We start from the raw sequence: 22,591 nt of genomic DNA, 5'->3' as shown, positions 1-22,591 counted from the left end.
CTTGGGCGGTAGTATATTGATCGACGGCGATGAATTTGAGGTAGTCGACGAATATGTCTACCTTGGCTCACTGGTAACGCCGGACAATGATACCAGCCGTGAGATTCAGAGGCGTATTATCAGCGGAAGTCGTGCTTACTATGGGCTTCACAAGCAATGGATCCTTGAAAAAGCTAAAAAATTTCACAGATGGCTCCAGCATAGACATGTTCTGTCAAACACACTCGACGAACGTCTGTGACCGACTGTCAAACTGCCTTGCAATCTTGGTCCACCTAAAAAGACCGGCTCAGATTAACCGTTATCAACCGTCAACAACAACGGAACGGCAAGAAATTATGACGTGTAATCTGTGAGGCTTTAGTGTCCATCTAGCGGTAAGCTAAAGGTGAGCAAAAGCTACCTACAATAATTTATTGCGGTCGAGCAAACTAAGTCCCCATACAAAGTGTACCCGTCGAAATCGCTTTCCCCGCCGCCATGGTTCTCCACCTGAGCGCCATTCAGGTGTTCGTCGAAGTGCTGCTTCCATGTATCGGTCACCTCACGATCATCGTCCGTCAGAATACTGCCAGTCTTATCCCGACGCATTTCGGCTCGCGGCACAAAGCCTTTGCGGGATCCGTTCAGTTTCTGGTAGAACTTCCGCGTTTCCTGAGAACGATGCAGCCGCTCCAACTCTGCATATTCCTGCTCTTCCAGGTTGCGCTTTTTCTCCCGAAAGATTTGGTTTCGCTGCATCTTCTTCTGTTTGTGTCTTTCCACGTTCTGACGTGTGGCACTGCGCATCTTGGCCGCCCGAGCAGCGTTCTCCTCATCCATCACTCTCCTACATTCATCGTCAAACCAATCGTTCCGCTGATTCCGGGCCACATGCCCGATGGAGCTCTCCGCTACACTGCTGATGGCTGTTTTGATAGTGTTCCAACAGTCCTCGAGAGGGGCTTCGTCCAGCTCGTCCTCTTCCGGCAGTGCAGCTTCGAGTGAATGCGCGTAGTTTGCGGCGACGTCTGGCTGCTTCCGCCGCGCGAGGTCTAACCGAAGCTGGCGTCGGTACCGAATGTTGTTCACAATGGAGAGTCTTAGGCGCATATTAACCATCACTAAGTAGTGGTCCGAGTCAACGTTAGCGCTTCGATATGATCTGACATCGATAATGTCTGAGAAGTGCCGACTGTCGATCAAAACGTGGTCGATCTGTGATTCTGTCTGATTTGGTGACCTCCAGGTGTACTTGTGATGGATTCTGTGCTGGAAAAAGGTACTACGTACGGCCATATTCTTGGAGGTGGTAAAGTCGATAAGTCTTGGGCCCATTTCATTGGTTCGCTGGTGTGCACTGAACCTTCCAATCACCGGTTTGTATTCCTCCTCCTGGCCGACCTGAGCATTGAAATCCCCGATGTCGATCTTGATATCATGTTTTGGGCAGCGGTCGTATTCACTCTTAAGACTGGTTCTTTTAAGACTAGTTGCATAAAAATCGATTGAAAATCAGATGAGATAGAGCCAAAAGTGTAACTGAAAGTACCTTCATTTTTGATGTCGGGGACGTAAAGGTTAAATGAAAGGGGAAAGAAAATAATGGGAATCATGCAAATATTTCTGAACAGGCGCTGTACAGCGCATCAATGTGCGATCACAGCGCACCACGTGCGACGTAGTTGTGACGCACAGAACAAGAATAAAACCGAATGTCGCACGTCGATTATTACGGTTTTCAACTGCAACAGTAATATCTGGTTTCAGAAAAATGGTTTGTATTTATCTGAAAAACAAAAAATTATAAATTGGCGCATGCAAAAATCCACCCAAATTCATATTCGTAGAGGACTCGAATTAACAGTTTTGATTTTGCGGATGTGGCCTAATTTCAAGAATTAGTATTTAGTATGGTATCCCTTGGTCATTGCAACTAACTTTAGTCATTTTGGAATGCTGTCCACGAGTTTTTTCGTGTATTCGACGGGAATTTGGTCCCATTCGTCCATCAAGTGCTTTCTAAGATCGTTTTTTGTTAGAAATGTGATGGTTTCAAACTTTTTTTATCGAGATATTCCCAAAGGTTTCCATTCGGGTTGATTTCTAGAGCTTGCGGTGAAGTATACCAATAACCTTTGAGCATGAGCAGTTGTAAAGTAACCATGTGCGTGCGTTAAGTGCTTTGTGCTTTGGGTCATTGTTTTGATAAAACTTGAACCTTTGACTAAATTCCATTTTGTTGGCACTTGGCTTCAAATTTTGCTTTAAAGTGTCCAAATATACATTTTGAGCCATTATACCCTCGATGAAGATTAAATTGCCAACACCTATAGCATAGATCAGTGGTGCCCAGGCATAAGCGTGGCGCGGGCCAAATCAGGTCGCCCCATGAGTCCGCGGCCCGCAATGACCTCTGGCCTTTCTTTCGCATACCAAAATGTAAAATAGATGGCAGCAAAAGCCGATTTTTAGCAATCACCACCAGATTTAAACCGAAGAGCAATCAGATCTACAATATGCACGACGACTGAACTAAGTGACCCCTGTGTCATAAAAAAAAATTATTCATAAGTCTGCCATCCCTCAAATTAGCCCGCGGGCCGCACGAATCATTACAAAGGGCCGCGCTTTGGCCATCACTGGCATAGATCCACCCACTTACCACTGTCGTGTTTAACCGTTGCTTTCAGATTTCTTACATTTAGTTCTTTGTTTGGCTTTCTTCATACAAAACGACGTCCATCTGAGCCAAATGTCATCCAGTAAGATATTGTTTTATAGATGAATCCAAATTTAAGATCTTTTAAGATCCTTTGCTTGGAAACGCCTGTGGCAACCACAATAGCTCACCTGGATTCTAAGAATTGGACGCATCTAAAGATGATTTATCCGTATTGTCCTCAGAGATTGGCCTTGGAGAGACCCAGAGAATCTTGCTCCTTATCGTGAACGCTGTCTTCTGCTAGGTTTGAACACACACTGGAATGGTGGAGAAAAATTCAGCGAGCAACGCTTGTAGCTAAAATTTTGAACAACGACATTGATTCGCCGATGCTACGTTTGGATACCACGAACCAGTGACAGCATGCACATCCGGATATTCACTCGGGTTGAAAGACTGTACGAATTTGGAGAGCCTACTCGAATTTTTGTTCAAAGATTGTCAAGAACTGTTGCTTTATAAGAGTTGATGTGACCTTAATTAAGACACTATCAGATGAATGCAATGAAATTAAATGAAACCTAAATTTGGCATTGTGATTTGTGCCTAGCGACGCTATTGATTTAAGAACCCACAGCTTGACTATGGAACGCATTTTATCTGCCATTCGAAAATTGAAATGTTCTGTAGCGGCTGAAGCTGACGGCTGAATATGGTAAATAGTATTCCTCGGTTGTATGCGTCACTATTGCAGGCGAAGTTTCCTGAAAGGTGAAAGAATCCACGTTATTCCCCATGGATAAAAATGGGTTCGTGGGATTACATCGTCGTGCGCTGGATCTAAACTTTTGGAAATTTCAGCAGGAGACGTACTTTTTGTTGCAGTCACCCAATACTAATCTTGTTGAATTCTCAGCGCTATGCATCAAGACTAGTGAAGACGTATACCAAATAGACACAATTCTGCTATATACTATATATATATATACTGATCTTAAGGCAGCCTTCGACCGTGTTGATCACCAACTACTGTTGGATGGATGAAATCCTATCTGAAGAATCGAAAAATGAAGCTGTAAAAGCTTGCTTACACGAATAAAACTCTGTTTCAATTGTTAGTGTCTGCGTGTGCGGCTGTCACCTTAAGTGACAATAATTTGAGTTCGGTTAGAAAGTAAAAAATATTTTGATACTGCAAAGAATCCGGAGACAATAATTACTATAACCCCATTGAACACGGCATTCGACGATAAACGATTGGTTGGCCGCAACTATGACGATCCAAGGGCCAAGGAGTGCGGTCATTCAAGGTAACCAACGATTGTAGCAAACCGCAAATCGAAGTCGAATTCAGAAGTGAACGAAAACGGTTTGCGCCACAAGAAATCAGTAGAATAGTGCTGGGTATCAGGTATCAGCATCTTTGGTTCGAGCAGCACGTTCCTCAGAAACGTGTGAAAGATTTGTGGCTTGCCCACCTTGCTCGTATCATCATTTACCTGATGAGAACGGAGGGGGGTGGACAAGGAAATTTGGACAAGTTTCATGATTGATAACATTCATGTTCAGATGAAAACCAAGATCGAATCTTTTGCTTTACTCGACATGCCGCAATTGGTAAAGCAGGTTCTGGACCGAAAACTAACTTATCAGATCTTGCTAATTCATCAGCCCATTCATTTCCGTTTATACCATGAATGGCCAGGAACCCAAACCAGATGAACGGCATTCAGAATGTTGAGTTATTCTAATTGAATGCGGCAGGCGATGAAGGTTCTAGATTTTGAGTTAGCCGCACAAAGGGCTTTTTCAGAGGCTTTCTGAAGTGATTTCAGCTTGAAAATCGGTGCAGTAACTACCCAACGAATAGGATTCCTCCAACTCCAGCTGACGGCAGTAAACACCAGCACCCGGGCGACCTTCACGCGGTTGGCATTGAAACGGCAAGAGATGTGATGAATAAATTGATCGAATACAACATTCGGATTCTCAGCAAGCAGACTTACGCGCGGCAAGGCAATATTCAAAGAGTTTCGACGCAGATGTTTAAGAATCTCACTGACGTAACTGTGGGAAAAATCAATTGAACTTCACTGGGTTCCTGGCCATTGCGGAGTGGAAGAAAAGTGAAAAACCGGAGCATATGGAGCTTTCTTTCAAACAGCGGAAAAATAAAGATCCACCAAAACACAATTTGATGATTGTTTCAACATTGAAGAAGCGAAAACGTGCCTCGTTTTTACCTTGTAATAATATGTTTGGTTTTTTGTTTTCTTTACACATTCAGGACTCTAATCCTACCCCCACCCCCAAATGGGGGTCGTAAGTGTTTCCTTTGTTTAAATACATACATACTATTTACAGTCAGTTTTGTATCTCGGATTGATATTTTCTAAGTTGTATTTGTGTGTTATTTTGTGTGCGCGTGTTTGTTGTGTACGTGTGTGATGGGTGTGGCTGTGTAAAAGTTTAAAATAATGACCTTTTTTCTTAGGTCAAGTTTTTTTTTACCTCGTTCAGTTCGAAAGTGCAAGCAGGTGATATTGATTTTCTGCTGCTCCCTGCGATTGTGTGGCAACGGTGGTGGTGGCGGACTTCTGCGCATCCTGTGCCTAGAAAAGCCCGATCGATTGGTATCCTATCCTATAAGTTAATGTTTAATGCAACAACAGACCCTACACTTAAGCTTATGCCACCCACGCTGCTGACGGTGGCGCTTATCACGCGAATTCATTGTTTTTTTGCTATCAACTATTTCCTATAGCGAGATACACACACATATGTGACACAGTAAAAAAAAGTGATTCAAAGCTCTCTTATTCTCTGATAAGTGTTGATCGCAGAAATTGCACACTGGCTCCGTTTTCGCTGCTGCGATGATTTAAGTCTGATGCCTTCGCTTTCGATTAGCTTCTTCCACCGCTGCACTATCATACTGTATTAGCTCATTAACTGGCATCGTGCGGTCGAGATATCTATTATATGTATAACTAATACGATACGTAATAGTTGTGCCGGGTTAAAATGACGCGACTCGGTCGAATTCACTAAAAACAAACGCCCCCGTGCTGTGGAGGACGTATTTTACTACTCTTCTTGCTTTGCAGCCGCCGCCGCCGTTCCTTCCTTGCAGGAAGGAATCCGCGTTGAACATCTCTTTGTTTTTTATAAAACCAAAACAGAAACAAAAATAAGGATCTTCCTTTTTCCCCGCGTTCGCCCATCATCCATCCATCCGTCTACTAAATTCTCTAATATCACGTTTTACGTTCCCGATTATTGCCATTGTAGTCATCCTCGTCCTCGTTGTTATTGTTTTGGTTCACCTTCGGTGGGGAATTATCGTCGCGATTAAGTAGCTCCTTCACTTTGTGCTCCCACATCTGCGGGTTCGCGCGGACCTGTCGGAAGTACACAGAAAAAAAAAGAAAAGTGCAAGTTCAATGATTGGGGTGGTTTAACGAGGTCTTCCGTCGGAAGATTCGATCCTAAAAGCGATCTTTGCGTGTTGAACAGAAGAACAGTAGCTGCAGTTTCCCAGCATCCTCGGCCGATACGTTCCGCCATGTCGAAGAGGTGAAATTTTGAAGGAATATCTTATATTCTTGCATGTACCTGCTTACTCCACATACATTTGAGTTGATAATTAAATTTGTAAAAAATGGAGGACTTTTCAATCTCAAATCAAGGTTACGTAATACTTTACTCACATCAGACGCTAGTTTTCAATACGGCCTGCTTTGTTTGTTTCGATGTTGTTTTATGTATTTTTTTCTTTTATTCGCGCACGGTGCTCCAAATAGCGTTATTATCAAAAAAAAAATTCTCCATAAAATCTGAGTATACCAGTCGATTTGTATTACTTTGGGGCCGTCCATATACCACGTGGACAGTTTAGAGGGGGGTGGGGGGTATGAGAATGTCCACGCTTGTCCACGGAAGGGGGGGAGGGGGTATGGAAAATGTCCACGTGGACAAGTTTCAAAACAGAAATTAGAAACAGAAATATTGAATTAATTATACTTATTAGGATTAACCATTGATCAGTGATTGTTTATAAACTCAGATAAAGTTTTATCTTCTGATGAGGCTTATATTGACGTAAACACATGAACCGATTATTACGGAAGGATTCGCCTTCAGAAAATTTTACGAACCATATCGCGTCGATAAAGTCCTGTGTTATGTTGAAGTAGACGGCCAAGCTGAGGAGCTCTGGTTAGACAGGGATGCTTTTGACGGAGAAGAATCGTCAAGCGAAAGTCAACCTGAAACGGACTTTCTTGCAGACGATAATAATTATCATTAGACAAGATCACTATGAACAGAAGAATTATGGACCTAACACTTTGCATTGCATTTTAACACTCTGCAGAAATTTAACAGAACATCCATGGAAAAACTCAAATTTCCACAGCGACTCAAAATCCTTATGCATTGTATCGGGGCCTTTAGACTAGAGCTTCCTTTCACGTAATCGTTTTTAATAAATACTGCATAATTAAAGTTGAAAACAAAATTTAGCACCATGCATTTATATTTTGTTAAATTTTACATAAGAAAAAAAAGTCCACGTGGACAAACAGGGAGGGGGGTGGGGGTTGAGTCAATGTCCACGCTTGTCCACGGAGGGGGACGGGGGGGTTGAAAATTGGTATTTTTCTGTCCACGTGGTATCTGGATGGCCCCTTTCCACCATCTTCAGTCAAAATTTAAAAAAAAAATCGCAGGCACAGTTTTGGAGAAACGGCCATTTAAAGTTAAAAAGGCATAAATCTCGTAGAAAAAGACAAAATACATATAGAATTGTGCTTACACGGTGCTCCCCAGACCGTTATTATCAAAAAAAAGTCTCCATGAAATATGAGTACACCAGCCGATTTGTAGCACTTACCACTATATATGAATGAAATTTTAAAAAAGCGCAGGCACGGTTTTGGAGATATGCCCTTTTAATAGGAAAAGAGAAAAAATCATACGAAAATTGACGCAATAGCTATACAAATACGCTTGTTTAGTGCGCACAAGAGTAGGAAATATCGGTAGAAGTATTTTAATATTTTTGAGATATGCTGCATGCAACATAACGGAAATATGAATGACTTAATGAGTTTTGTATAATAATAATAAATTATTATGTAAAGTCGCTTGAAGGCTACAAACCATTTTGGCTAGGACTTGTAGCCTTCTTTAGTGAGTGGCAAGCTTTAGACATAAAATATTGTAGTATTAAAAGGAGTTTTCCAATTTGTTCTCGTATATTAATGAATTTTGCTTTAATTAACTGCATATTTGTGAATATGTGTAGAGTAAAGAGGGGCAAAAGGGTAATTCAATTTATCAGTGCAGATTGCACGTAATTTGACAACATTGCACTGTGGTCCAGAAAGCCAAATTAAGTGGAAAAAATTGTTTACTCGGTAGTCGTTGATTTTAGACTATTTACGTCTTAGCAACAAAATCTTGATTTAGGATGCCGCTTTTTTTGGCATGAGCTATTTTAGGGTGACCCTTAAATTAACCAAGATCCAGAAATTATCTTCAAAACGAAACAAGATAGAGCGATATTTACTTCAGCAATTTTATAGCTTGAAGTATTTTGAGTAATATTGCAGAAGACGAAATCCTTCTATCTCGAACCGTTTCCATATTAGAGCGATTTTCCTGAGTCAAGTTAGGGTGACCCTGCTATTTTGCGATTTTTCTCCATAACTTTTTTATCTTGCATTTCTCGCAAAACACTTCCTCAGATGACTTTTGAGGCTCAATAAGACGCAAATTTTGGTGAAAAAAGAAATTGGCTATCTACTTTACTTCTACACTTATATTAATTTTTATGAAAAAACTAGGCCGTTTTCAAATGTTAGTATCTCAGAAAGGTGCAAGCAGAATTAAAATCGGTTCATTGCGTTTGAAAGATCGCGATTTTTTGTATATAATATCAAAAAATTGGAGAGTGGATTTTTGTCTATCTCAAATAAATCAACTTTGAATATGTGTGGTTTTAACATATTTAAGTATATAAAAGTAAACGAGTTGCGCCATAACTACGGAACGCCTTGACTGTTCTTTAGCAAACTTGGCGTACATGTTTCTTGATACAAGTGAATCCGAACAGGGGGTTGACAAAAAGGGGGTGGTCGGTAAAAAGGGGGGGGGGGAGGTCCAATTAAGTAAAAGTGGCTGCGATCATCTTGCATTAAGGGGCGAACCACCCACAAGCTGAAAACCTCTCAAATATATAATAATAATAATATTAATAATAATATCTTGCATTTGGTCTGTTAGAAGTTGTACAACTGGCTGGGAGATAAGGTGAAGAGCGTGTTGAAAGATGGGACGGTCACAACTACGGAAGTAGAACAATATAAGGAAGGCTTTGTGTCTCTTTCATTATCTTCGGAGAGACGTACAAGTTGCTATAGACAAAAGGGCCGCTGACCAAGGAGTGCTAATCAAGGGGAGGGGTAGATATGTCTAAATGAGGAAAAAAGCTTTGTTTTTTGTATTATGAGAATTTGCAAACTGAAACGTAGTGTTGTGAAGCCCGGATTCGTGTACACCTAGATTTTGCAATGCTTTGCTATTTAGTTATCAGCCACGTTCGTTGCTTACGCTCGTCATTGCAACCCAGCAGTTGATACCTATCATCGCTCGCATTGGCCCGCACACTTACCCGCGTGTGTAAGCGAGGGTGTAAAATGAAGAAGAAAAGTAAAATCCGTATCCATACATCCAAGTGTGTCGCTCGTGCTCACGACCTATGGACAGCTCGTGAGCTTTGGATTCGCGGGCGGGATGTGTAGAAAGTTGCTATGAGGCTGTACAATCGCGAGTGTGTAGGTAGCAGAATGTATGCACACAGTGCCAGCAGTTGTTTGGCGTAGGCTTGCGTCAGTGGAGTAAGCTTTGAATATTATGCTTTTCACACTGGCAAGCCTGAGATTTTCAATCTTATCGAAAACAGATGTACAAGTGACTGAAAGACAAAAAATTGGTGGCCTCTGATGAAAGGGGAGGTGCGAATCACGAAAATCCCCGTCGCGGGCAGAAAACTATTTAAACTTCTCATTCGGTAGTTCCACTCCATGACACTATGAAACACATATGATTTCATTACTTTGTCTATCATTCCCTCTGTTTATTGGATAGTCTACCGTTTTTAATGTCTTACCTCATTATGAAGTTTAAGTCAACAAACATGAGGTTAAGTTTATACATTCTCTTTTAGATTTGGACCACTCACACAACTTATAACGGTTTAAATGCAAGATAATTACAGCCACTTTTACTTATTTGTACCTCCCCTCCCCTTTTTAGCGACCCGCTTTTGTCAACCCCCTGTGCTGATTTATCTATGTCAAGAAACATGTACGCTAAGTTTAATCAAGAACAGTCAAGGCCTTCCGGAGTTATGGCGCAACTCGTTTACTTTTATATACTTAAATATGTTAAAACCACACATATTCAAAGTTGATTTATTTGAGATAGACAAAAATCCACTCTCCAATTTTTTGATATTATATACAAAAAATCACGATCTTTCAAACGCAATGAACCGATTTTAATTCTGCTTGCACCTTTCTGAGATACTAACATTTGAAAACGGCCTAGTTTTATCATAAAAATTAATATAAGCGTAGAAGTAAAGTAGATAGCCAATTTTTTTTTTCACCAAAAGTTGCGTCTTATTGAGCCTCAAAAGTCATCTGAGGAAGTGTTTTGCGAGAAATGCAAGATAAAAAAGTTATGGAGAAAAATCGCAAAATAGCAGGGTCACCCTAACTTGACTCAGGAAAATCGCTCTAATATGAAAACGGTTCGAGATAAAAGGATTTCGACTTCTGCAATATTACTCAAAATACTTCAAGCTATAAAATTGTTGAAGTAAATATCGCTCTATCTTGTTTCGTTTTGAAGATAATTTCTGGATCTTGGTTAATTTAAGGGTCACCTTAAAATTGCTCATGCCAAAAAAAGCGGCATCCTAAATCAAGATTTTGTTGCTAAGACGTAAATAGTCTAAAATCAACGACTACTGAGTAAACAATTTTTTCCACCTAATTTGGCTTTCTGGACCATAGTGCATTGGTATGAATGGTCGAATACTGAGATATCTTGAATTTATCGTAAAAATTTGTTGTTTATGAAGCATAATTGCTGAATTAAGTGTAAATGTTACTTTGGAGCGGATTTGATTTAATATTTCGTTATATGGCAAATACGGCTCCTGTTGATATGGAGGCTATTGCTTGTTGCAGCAGCGTTTCACATCACTCAAACACCTACTTTAAAAATGCGAGAAATTCTCAAAATATATTTCTATTTCCATAATTTGATCAAACCCCTTAAAAAGTCTTGTAGGGCAAAAATGCGATTCACGGGCGGAGCAAAAGTGCGATACATGGACAAGTAAATAATGCGTTGTAATTATGAATTGGATTCAAACGAACTTTGCCACGCTAATGGGCATTTTTATTTTTCGTAAAACTTTCCTACGATTTTCTTCGTGAATATCCATTAGAGTAAGGTGGGGCATAAGTGCGACATTTGAAGTTGTCTTCAATTTTCATGAAATTCTATATTTAATATTGATGTAACAACTCAACATCTTTCCATTCAGCTATAAATCATCTGGAGTAATAGTATTAAAATTCATCATTTTTCTGATCAGGTGCCGAATCGCACTTTTGCCAAATTAGCATGGAAAAAGTGCGTTGACCGCGAGGCAAAAGTTCGAACATTGAATTTATGAAATTAGTGCACTTGCTAATACACTAATTGAATTGCACTTTTGTGCTTGGCAGGATTTGATTAAATTATGTAAAATAGAAATATATTTTGTAAATTTTTCTCACCGCATTTTCAAAAGAGATGCTTGAATAATGTGAAATGCTGCTTCAACTATGTTTATATTGCGTTTCCTGTATTGCGAAATAAAACATCCAAACCGCACTAATTGAACATTTCCATTTAACTCAGCAATTATGATTCGTAAATAGTAAATGTATACGATGGACTTTAAGCTGTCAAAGTATGTCAAGTCCATATCAATGTAGTCAACTGATAAATCATTGAATCGGACTTTTGCCCACCTTACTCTATCTCAAAAAAATAAATCTTACATTAACTTTTGTTGTAGTGCAGAACAAGGCCTACTATGTTCTTTTTATGATAATAACAGCAGTATGATTATTGCAAATCATTGTGTGATAAAATAAGCACAATTGTATATGTATTTTGTCTTTTTCTACGAGATTTATGCCTTTTTGACATTAAATGGCCGTTTCTCCAAAACTGTGCCTACGATTTTTTTAAAATTTTGACTGAAGATGGTGGAAAGTAATACAAATCGACTGGTATACTCGGATTTTATGGAGAATTTTGTTTGATAATAACGCTATTTGGAGCACCGTGTCGCGTCTTGTTTTGACATGTTGTAGTTTTATTCTCCGAAAAAGTGAAAGCCAAAGCTTACTTCAATTGTAGACTAGACGTTCGTTTGAAATTGAAACACACTATCAGTCAGTTTTGAAGGTTTTGACAAGATTCGTTGTCACTGCATTCTTCGAGTGCGAAGAGGTGACCTGAAAATTTGCTTGCGGTTTTAAAGTAAGTACAGATTGAGTTTACACGATTTGCATGCCTGCCAAGAAGCTGATAAGCATTGGCGTAACTAGGGGGGGGGGGGGCTAGGGGGCTAAGCCCCCCCTAGAAAAATTAAGCTGAATTTTTAAATTTAAGAAAAAACTATAGTTAGATAACTTTACATAATAAAAACTTGAGAGTAATTTTTATATGCATCACAACTTAAAGTTCCCATGCATCAATGTACATTTAATTTTAATATGTCAAGGAAATAAAATGGTCGAAAAAATGCCGGGGGCTATAGCCCCCCCTAGAAATGAGCGCTAGTTCCGCCAATGCTGATAAGTATGTTTAGAGCAACGTAGAGCGCATGCAGAGTGCAAAGTGTTAGGAATAAGTCGATGAAATGAGGCCTCGCTGCTTTGGAATAGGTCGTTACATAATGTGTCAAACGACTCGGCTCAGCTCAGCGATCAAATGGGAACTTAGCTCTTTTGAACCAATGAAATCTCCAGGTCCGGATGGTATTCTAACCAATTTTTTTTACAGAAAATGGACGACGTCCATCCGAGCTCATCAACCTTTTTCGAACCTGATTCGCTTTGGGACATATTCCGGACCATATTTGGGACAATTGTCAGAAAGCAGAGGTCGACTTTAAACGTAAGGGAAACAAAGAGGAGAAAACCATGCATAAGACTTTCAGACCAATAAGTCTGACATCAACGCTTCTTAAGTTGGTGGGAAAAATCACAGATAATTAGTATATCTGCAACGAGATTTTAAAGAGCTCTCCGTTGCATGGAAATCAACATATATACCAACCCGGCGAATCTACGGAATCCGTACTGCACTGCGGAGTGTCGTTAAGAAAAACCACTCAAACATCAGGAGATGGTACTTTGTGCTTTCCTCGATATTGAAGTAGCTTTTGATTACACGTTCTTCCTTTTAATTATTACGGCTCTCTTTCAAAACGGAATCGATCACACTACAATGAGCTAGATACAAGCAATGCAATCATCGGGAGATAAACAGTTCCACAGTTTATCTTCCCAAACCCTGCAGTAGCTAAAAACTACACAACTTCACTCGTAGTGCACTCTGTCCGCTTTTTATCTTTTAAAGAATATCAGATGATACCGAAACCTGTCACTTTTGTAACTCTGACCTTAAAAGTTCTCCGCATCTGCTCTGCAATTACGGGACTCTTGCTTTATCTAAGAATAACTTCTTCGGAAGTTTCAATCCTACAGTCCAAATTCCAAAAGGTTACTGTAGTTTCCGAGTCCGTCCGAATTGGGGCACAAGATTACTACTATCTAGCTCAACTCCATCAGTGGGTATGAGCAGTCCGTAAACTGTGATAGAGAAATCGGAGCCTGCCCCAAAAGATGATCATTAAAACTGTCACAGTGGCCTTTTAAGTCAACGCCCTTGTGTCATACAAAAAGCCTCGCTGCTTAATCTGCACTGGACCTCGCGGGTTGTAATGCCGGCTTTGGGAAAACGGGACATAAAACGAGAAAAAAAGGCGCAAATAAAGAAAACGAATGAGGAAAAGAGGGAAAACGAGGACACCTTACAGCGAAAGATGAAGACCGGAAGAGAACAGAAAAAAATGAAAGAAAACAACGCATAAAGCATAAAGAAAACGAGAAACGAGGAAGAAAATCTGGATAAACTGCACAGAAAAGAAGAAAAACGGGACAAAAAGGGAAGCTGAAGACCTCACGGTTCCCCCCTAGCCTCAGAACTTAATCGCTAAGGGTGGGTGTCCCTAATGCGCCAAGTGTATCATTTATTGGGGCGAAGATTGGATGAAACAACTGATTTCATACTCAACGCCTTTTCAACGACAGAAATCGCGATAGTTGAGATAAGACTGCAGCTAACCGCCACTTACGGCCTGGCCACGGCGAACACGAACAAATAGAATAGGCGCTTTACTCACATCACATTGATTAGACGGAAGCCGGCCGTAACTGCCTCCTTAATATCAAGAACGAATGAAATTCTCGAAAAATACGTTTTGCATACAAGTTTAACCACACATACGTGACATCAACGTCCTGGGATTCGGAAACAGAGTGTGCCTTGTATACCAGCTTCAGGGCTTGCAGACCTGCCGCAGCCGTAGTAGGAGCAATAGCAGTTTATGCCTTTGCGAGGCAAGGGTTTAGTAGAGAAACTCAAGAGAATGGCCAAGTAACTTAGTAACTCAGGAGTAGCTCTTTAATGATCCGACCACGGGAAGTGGCCGAAAAATGATCATACACATAACCGTTCCGGTTCGGCGTGGAGCAACCTTGACGGAATAAAACGCCGCTCCTGAAACACCACGATTTTCAAACTTTATGTACCTTTTTCTCGGAAACTACACAACGTATTGGAACAAACTTTTTTTGTTTTGTTGATAGGAGCTTGGCAAAGACTTTTATAACTTTTGTGCTTTTTGAGAAAATTCGAAAAAGAAGAAGAAAACATGGCTGAAAAAACAATATTTTGTCTTCTTTTTCTATTTTCTCTGTGCTCTTGCAGGAACGCGGCGTCGTACGGACTATCGACTTTAGCATACAGCTTCAGATCGTCGGCAAAAGAGAGTCGCGGGCATTTAAGCAGGAAGTTGACATCGTTGAAGTAGACGAGGAAAACCAAAGGTCCGAGATGGTTACCTTGTGAAATTCCAGAGTTAGCAGTGAAAGGTCTGGAGGTGAACTCGTCGATGCTAACTTCTAGGTGGCGGTCGGAGAGGTAGGAATTAAACCATCGTAGCAACGAGCCTCCGATTCCGAGTTTGTCCAGTTTGGCGATGGCGATTCGATGGTTCAATTTGTCGAAAGCAGCGGAAAGGTCCGTGTAAATAACGTCAGTCGGCGACCGGTCGTCAAAACTTTTTATCACGTCGGACGTAAGCGTTAGAAGATTGGTTGTCGTGGACCGCTGGGGCATAAAGCCGTGTTGATCGTCTACGACATATTGCTTAAACAATGCAAATACAGGTGCAAACACAACAAGCTCGAACAGTTTTGATATTGAGTTTAGTGCAGAGATGCCCCGATAGTTATTCACATTTCTCCTAAGGAATTCCATACAGGAAACATGCATGCCGATTTCCATATTGTTGGGAAGACATCTGTACTGATTGATAAACTGAAAAGGTGGCTCATCGGAGCAGCCAAGGCGTTGATACACTGTTTCAGCAGAAGAGACGGAATCTGGTTCATCCGGAACCATCCGGTTCAGAAGAACAAGAGGATTTTAGCTTCGCGGCAGCTGATATGACCATCGCGTCGTCGATGGAAAGGTGAGTTAAACAATTGCTAAGTACGGGGGCGCACTGGATGGCTGCGGAAATTTCTTCTGTTGTCAACCTTTCGTCAGTCAATACACTGGAGAATTTCCGCGCGCATAGTTGGGAAATATGTTCAGTGTTACTGGCAGTTTCACAAACCAGGAACATTACTGAAGGAAGCCCGTTGTCCTTCCGCTGTTCGTTGATGTGTTTCCAAAAGGATTTGGGATTCCTTTTCAGTCTACGTTCGATGTTGCTCAGGTAGTTCCGGAAACAGGAGCGACTCAATCGTTTGTAACGCGTGTTGATCGACAAGTAGTGATTACTTGAGAGCGGTCTTTCTCTCGGATTTCAGACGTCGTAACATAGCGTTTACCTAGGGTATCTGCTTCAGAGCGGGCATGATTCTTTTTGGGACAGATCGATCGATAGCATAGTTCAGGATATTGGAGAATGTCATTGCGGCAGAATTAACATCATCCTTGTCCAAAACTGCATCCCAATTGATGCTAGTCAGGGTTCTTTGGATTTCCCTGAAGTCCGCACGGGCGAAATCATAGTAAACGATCGGTGGTGCACTAGTCACGTCAAGACATATTTGTTGACGGATAGTAACCAGCAAGGGTGGATGATGTGGAACGTCCTTAACAAGCGAGGAAGAATCCATCGCTATTTCTGGAGCCAGAACTTGCACACTAGCAAAGCATACATCGAGAAAGCGACCGTTTTCGTTAGCAATGTTGTTGACTTGTTGCATGGTGGCAGTGCTGTAGCAGTCGAGTAACTCGTTAGTGAGTGGAGATAGAGACGACGAGCTAGAGTCAACGTACATGAAACCATTGCCTCGTCCGCGCCACTTTAACCCAGGCAGGTTGAAATCGCCCATAACGTTTATCTCGTCTACTGGAGACGCCATTGAAGCTATTGCAGTAACTGAATTCATATGAGCATTCAAAATAACGGGGTCGCGGATGCGATCAGGAGGCAGATACAGTGCACACAAGAACAGCCTCCGGTCTGCAAGCTTTACCGTCACCCACACTTGCTCGACGGCGACGGCGACAGCGAAACACCTCATAATTAGGCCCAAATATCTGCCGAGAGCACGTACAATTGTCAAGCCAGGTTTCGGTCAATACAATTATCTCGTACGGGCTGTCGGCGCAGGCGAGCAGATAGCCGACAGCACTCGTGTTCATGCCTCCCAGATTTTGGTAGTACATTGAATATGTTGGAGTTCTGTGCGGTTGTACGGTTCCTGGTTGCGAAGCGAAGGACTGGAAGCAGAGTACGAATCACCAGTGGGGCGGGAATCAATAATTACGAACTTGCATGGCAGAGGGTTTTGGACGCCCCGTCCGCTGCTCCCGCACGCAGGACCGGGACGGCTGCTGGTCGCTGGCTGGAACAGCCGGCTCGACAGCCGCAGGGAGGTCGGGGACGTCCATGGTACCTACAACAGTGCATCCCGGTGTGAGTTGAATTGAGTGGTTAACTGAAACTGGCAGAAGCGTCGGACCGGCAGAAATCAGTTGGCTGAACTTCGAGGATCGGTGAACCGGTTGCTGAAGAACTGGAAACGTAAACTGCATCAGCAGAGAAATAGCGGTTCAGCGTGATATCCTTCCGCGGGTAGGTGTCTGGAAGCCCTGGCTCCCGCACCCACACACAGGACCGGAACGACTGATGGACGCTGGCGGGAATGTCTCGACTGCGGCGGGGGGGTTAGGGGCTTCCATGATGCTGTGCTCGATGCATTCCGGTGTCGTCTGAATTTCAGCAACTAGGCTTCTGAAGTCGACGGCTCTAGAGGGGCTGGAGAGTCCAGCGCCATCGGAGTCACGGATAAGGTGTTGATAGCAGGGTTACCGGGTGGTCTAACGGCTGGAGTTGCAGGCGGAGCGGTGGGGATAGGGGGAAGCCATACCGCTGGATTCGAACGAGCGTCGTCGAATTCCCTAAAAGCGATTCCTTGTGGCCAACAGTCGGGGTTCAAGGCCGCCGTTTTGTATTTTAAAGGAATACCAACGCGAACGAAGGAATACCTTAAAGGGCACGAAATTAAGCGATTGGAGGTCAGTGCCCTTTTTTACTAAGGGAACAACTCGTATGGCATCCCGAATCTGTAGGCCATCCCGAACTAGCCCTTCGACGACGTCAGTGGTCACGGTGGGGTGGAAACGCGACAAGTACACCCAGAATAAATTGGGTGGGGAACTGACCACAAACTTATCTCGGTTCTCGACGGGCCTCGTTCCGGTGGCCGGTTTATTCGGAGTCACCGAGTCACCTCGGCGACGTTTTGAAGGACGATCGCGGTCAGGTATCCGCATCGGAGTTGCAGCATTGACCTTGTCGGCGAGTTTTGCAACCTGATGGTTATTCCTGACAATTTCGTCTTTGAGTTCAGAGGAGGAATTCTTGATACGGCGAGACCCACCCCGGCTCTCAGCTGATAGAAGTAAGAAGTAAGTAAGTCATCGCCGGCAATAGTCACTATCCGTGGGTAAACGGCAGATGTAATTTGCCAATTGTGAATCCACCAAGAATTTGTTAAAATCCCTCCTAATAGCTTTTTCTCACATTTTTCAATAATTATTGTCACCGAAGAGATAACTGCAAAGGTACATAAAAAGTCTCGTTCGCCCTTGTAAACATCGTAAAAATAGTACAATTGAAATTGCCCATTAAACCGCTATCGCTTAAATATTTAACACAGGCCACAGTGACACACGTCACATGTCTTACCTTGTAAGTATTCTCCTGCACATACGAGTCCGGTTTGCCGTAGTCCGGTGGGTTCGCGTACGGATCGTACCCCAGCACCGACAGCATCGGCGCAATGTCGGCCATATCCCGCACCACATCGTCCGGTATGTGGCCGACCCACTTCGACAGTGCTTCCAAATTAACCGGTTTGATCACCTGATCGGACGATCGTTCCACCCTAAAAAAAAAGAACGGAACGAGTTAGTCAAATTAGCACCTTTACGCGGTGGTTCCAAACGAAATTGTTCGATGATCTCACTTGGACAGTGCGACGCCATTCTCCTTGTTGATGTACTCCTCGTGGTGTAGCACGGAACTGTTCCAGGGAATGTCCAGGTAGTGGAGAATTTTTCGCATCCACTCTTCCGGATGCAGCACAAGCTGCTCGTAGTACACGATCATGCAACGATCTTTACCGATTTCCTTGCACTGTTCGTGCATCGTTTGAATGGCTTGGTTCCACTTGGTCATGCACTGTCGGTAGTTGCTCAGATCGAACCCTGTGATGGTAACTTTCCGCGAGATAATGGAATGCACCGTTGCTCGTCCGTCCCGGACCATGAATAGGAACTTTGCCTGCAATCGAAGGAAGAACAATTAGACTTTATTCCAGTTAACAAACGAATTTTTATGAACCTGCGGAAACAGCTCAATGACGTAGGTGCCCATCTTGAGCGTAAGCGGGTCTTTGTTGCACAACCGCGGAGCGGGATCGCCATGTTTGGCAATGATCTCCAGACAGAACTGGGCGATGGCACCGTTGAGCACTTCCTTGGTAATTCCGGCCTCCATCAGTCGGACCGATTCCTTCTCCGACTTCATCCAGTGCGATCGAAGCTGCAGGATGCGGGGAATGACGCGTGTCTCCTGGCCACATCTGCCATCATTTTACGACACACGATGCAAAGCAAATTGCACCAGCAATGGCGGTGATGATGATGATGATGATGATGATGATGAAGGCCACAGCGGGTGCGATAAGCGTCGTCGTCGTCGTCGTATGGTGAGACCCATTAAGAGAAGAATTAGAATTAGCATCTGGTAATAACAAATGCAGCGCTGCGTGGCTGCTGCGGGTATGGTGCTACAGCATGCCAAGTGCAATCGTAGTAAGACACAGGAAAGCAACTGTGGAACGGCAAAGAAAAACGACTTTTGAAGTCGTTTAAGCCGAATGAGCAGATACGGGGAGGGGGGAATTTCCCATTTTCTTGAATTATTTATCAGCCTGCCAGCCAGCACTAGCAGCAGAATGGCTGTCACGCCGTCAACCTATTCCACGAATAAGAGAGGTAATAAATATTTGCCATTGTCGCTGGTTGGTTTGGTGCGCGATTGGCATATGGTTGCGGGCTGCAGTTTATTGGAACAGCCTGCCCGACCGGGGCCGAATGTTAAATCCGTAAACAGACCGCTCTAATTAGGGTATGTTTAGAACGGGCGAACAGGACATGTGTGTGACAAATTTATTTGGTTAATTTGTGGTGAAAAATTTTGCTCACTCTCTGTGCGTCAATTGGCGATTCAACTAATGGGTTGCTTTGATTATACGAAGTCCACGTGCACGCGTTCGCAGGTTTGGCGTACCAGAACAAGCAAAACAGGGGTAATTAACAATCATCATTGGGGCTCGTTCTGCTGTGTCCTACCCCTCGCCATTCTGACTATCACAAATTTAATGATTGTCGGTTATGAGAGCACAATAATAATGGCAAAAAATGTTCCACGTGCCTGACCATCGTGCCGTTTCCGGTTTTGAATGCTCCCCAACATATGCAGGCATTAATTTGTTTGTCGTTTTGTTGCCGCAAAACCGGGGGGGTAACGAAAACTTTTATTTATGGTGTGTCACATTTTGTTTCGCTTTTCATTAGTATGCAGCTGGGTGGGTGTTGGTTTTCTTTTTTTTCCCCTTCTTGTGTCTGATGACCATTCGATCCGGTCTCGAATGCATTTAATTGCTTTTTTTTTTGAATATCGAAAGTTGTCCATTTGTTTTGTAATAAACATTGGCTGTTCTGTTTTTGTTTGACTAATAATTGCAGATATGGTATGAATGGTATGATACATACGTCCACGTAGAAGTATTTATATCTGACATGGAGGGAATTAAAACAGTCTCATAAATAACTCATAGCAACATATGTTTTTAGCTTTTATTTATGTATGCATGAAGTCAGATTTTGAATTCAAATACAAATTGTATAAAGTGCAGAACCGCTTTTTAGAAAGAATATCAGCCATGCGGTTATCAGTAGTCTTAAAATTGAAAATAAGGCCTGTTTACTTTTACTCGACTTTACGAAAAAAAGCAACACTTTCTTTTTTGTATAACTTTTTATTGCATGGGTAAAACTTGATGAAGCTTTGGGTAAAACTTGTTTAGAGTGTATTGTTTACATGTGCAAAATTTCGTCACAATCTGTCAAGTGCTTATCGGGATGGCCAGCGAAACAGTTGGGAATCGACCATTCGACCGTGTCCCGTGTGGTAAAATCGTTCAAGGAGGCCCAAGCGGCCAAGGAGGCGAAAGCGAACGGCCCCGTTAAAGGTAAGAATACGGTGGCCAAATCCCGCGGCAGGAAACTGTACCGCGAGTTGGTGTTGGTGCAGCCGAAATGCATCGTAATGGACGACTAGACGTACATTACATTTGGTCGAAAAGTCCCGCCTGAATGTTCCGGAGAAGTTCCGGAAGAAGAAGGTCGACAAATTTGCCGAGAAGTACTCGGTGTGGCGAACAATCTGTGGGTGCAGCAAGTTTAGTCAGCCGTCCATAACGACCGGCACCTTCAACGACCTAATATACAAAGAATAATGCCTCCAGAAGTGCCTGCCCCCCTTTGTCCGGTTCCATGAAGGTGACACTTTGATTTGGCCGGATCTGGCATCGTGCCATCACGCGAAAGCGGTGATGGAGGGGTACGAAACCAACAATGTTTTTTTTTGTGCCGAAGGAGGCAAATCTACCAAACTTGTCAGAACCTTGTTCAATAGAAAAATTCTGGCCGATTATGAAGGGTAAGCTTCGGAAAACAGGATTTGAAAAAAGATTGGATAAAAGTGTGTAAGAAAGATGGCACAAGTGTTGCACAGGATTTGACGGGTAGTGTTAGGTCCAAGCTGCGGGAATTTAGCCTAGGAGGGAAGATTGAATAAACCAACTTTGCAAAAACATAACTAATATGTGTTTATTTATTCCCTGAGAGTTTCAAAAATATCTGACTTAAAATGAATTTTTGGTGTTCACTTTTGTCCGATGCATTTTTTTCGAGCACGGTCTTCGAAATGAATCAGTCCCGTAAAATCAAATTTGCCATTTGGAATCGGCTCTCGTACTTAGGATGGCCCGTATCAAAACATTTCGAACTGATATGGGCAGTTTAGTTCCGATTGATCATTTCGGAACTGGTTTCTTTGGAATTTCGTTCCATAATTCATCTGATGCTGTTGTCTACATGAATAAAAACTCTAACTAACTTAACTAAAGGCTTATGAGTACAGCAGTTGTTGCTTGGATTAACTACATGAAACATGATAATCAAAATAGTTGTATACACTATTAAACAAACAACACATAACACGAATGGGTTCATGCTGACTCTGAGGTTCGGTCGAAAAAACTCTCAATTTCGTAGAAAACTTGGGATCCCAAGTAACAATTCAATAGCAAATTGGTCTTATGCATTTCTTATAGTAGTTTTATCAGAGCATTGCAAAATCTATCAGGTTTTATAATGTTTTTCCTCAAGTGAATGTTATCTTATTCGATTAACATTTCTGAAGTATGATTGAAGGAGACTTGAAAAAACACGCATAAAACTGAAATATCAATAAGTGTAATTCACCTTATAAGCGGTTTTAAAGGATACTTGATTTCTGCTCAAAAACGACGCTCCTTAAAACCTAGCAATAGTTTTGACAAAATTTTATGACATTCTTCTGCAAGATTGATTTGTTTTCACAATACTACCATAAAACCGTCTTAAAACCGTATATTCTTCTAAGAGAAATCATACTCTGAAGAAAGAACATTCGAGCGTAAACAATTGATCTGTCAAAATGGGCATCTGAACCAGGAGAAAATTGATCAAATATGAATCTTTTAATCGAAACTTTAGCAAGATTTCATATGAAAAATCAGCGAAATCAAAAAACAATTTTGGTATTTTGGCGGAGGCGGTGTCGGTGCCGGTTTGTAGAGTTGTTTGTATTTTTTAAACTGAATATAGAGGTCATTAGCCGGTGTTGGTAAAATGTTCGAAGGGGTTGAAGCAGTTGAAGCATATTTTTTT

General features: G+C 42.2%; 1 protein-coding gene across 2 annotated transcripts in view; it reads right to left on the bottom strand.

The window, feature by feature from the left end:
- Positions 1-5,057: 5,057 nt before the first annotated feature.
- The window catches only part of LOC128732566 (protein-tyrosine sulfotransferase), an 87,802-nt gene continuing 70,268 nt past the window's right edge, over positions 5,058-22,591 (bottom strand). For both annotated transcript variants that reach the window (XM_053825841.1, XM_053825840.1), the window contains exons 3-6: positions 18,933-19,173; positions 18,556-18,872; positions 18,276-18,474; positions 5,058-6,045 (exon numbers count right to left, since the gene is read on the bottom strand). In XM_053825841.1, coding sequence (XP_053681816.1) covers positions 5,902-6,045; positions 18,276-18,474; positions 18,556-18,872; positions 18,933-19,173 — 901 coding nt within the window. In that variant the 3' untranslated portion in view covers positions 5,058-5,901. The remainder of the gene's footprint in view (positions 6,046-18,275; positions 18,475-18,555; positions 18,873-18,932; positions 19,174-22,591) is intronic.

Source organism: Sabethes cyaneus, chromosome 1 (genome assembly GCF_943734655.1).
Source record: "Sabethes cyaneus chromosome 1, idSabCyanKW18_F2, whole genome shotgun sequence".
Lineage (NCBI taxonomy): Eukaryota > Metazoa > Arthropoda > Insecta > Diptera > Culicidae > Sabethes > Sabethes cyaneus.
This window is presented reverse-complemented; position numbering and strand designations above follow the sequence as displayed.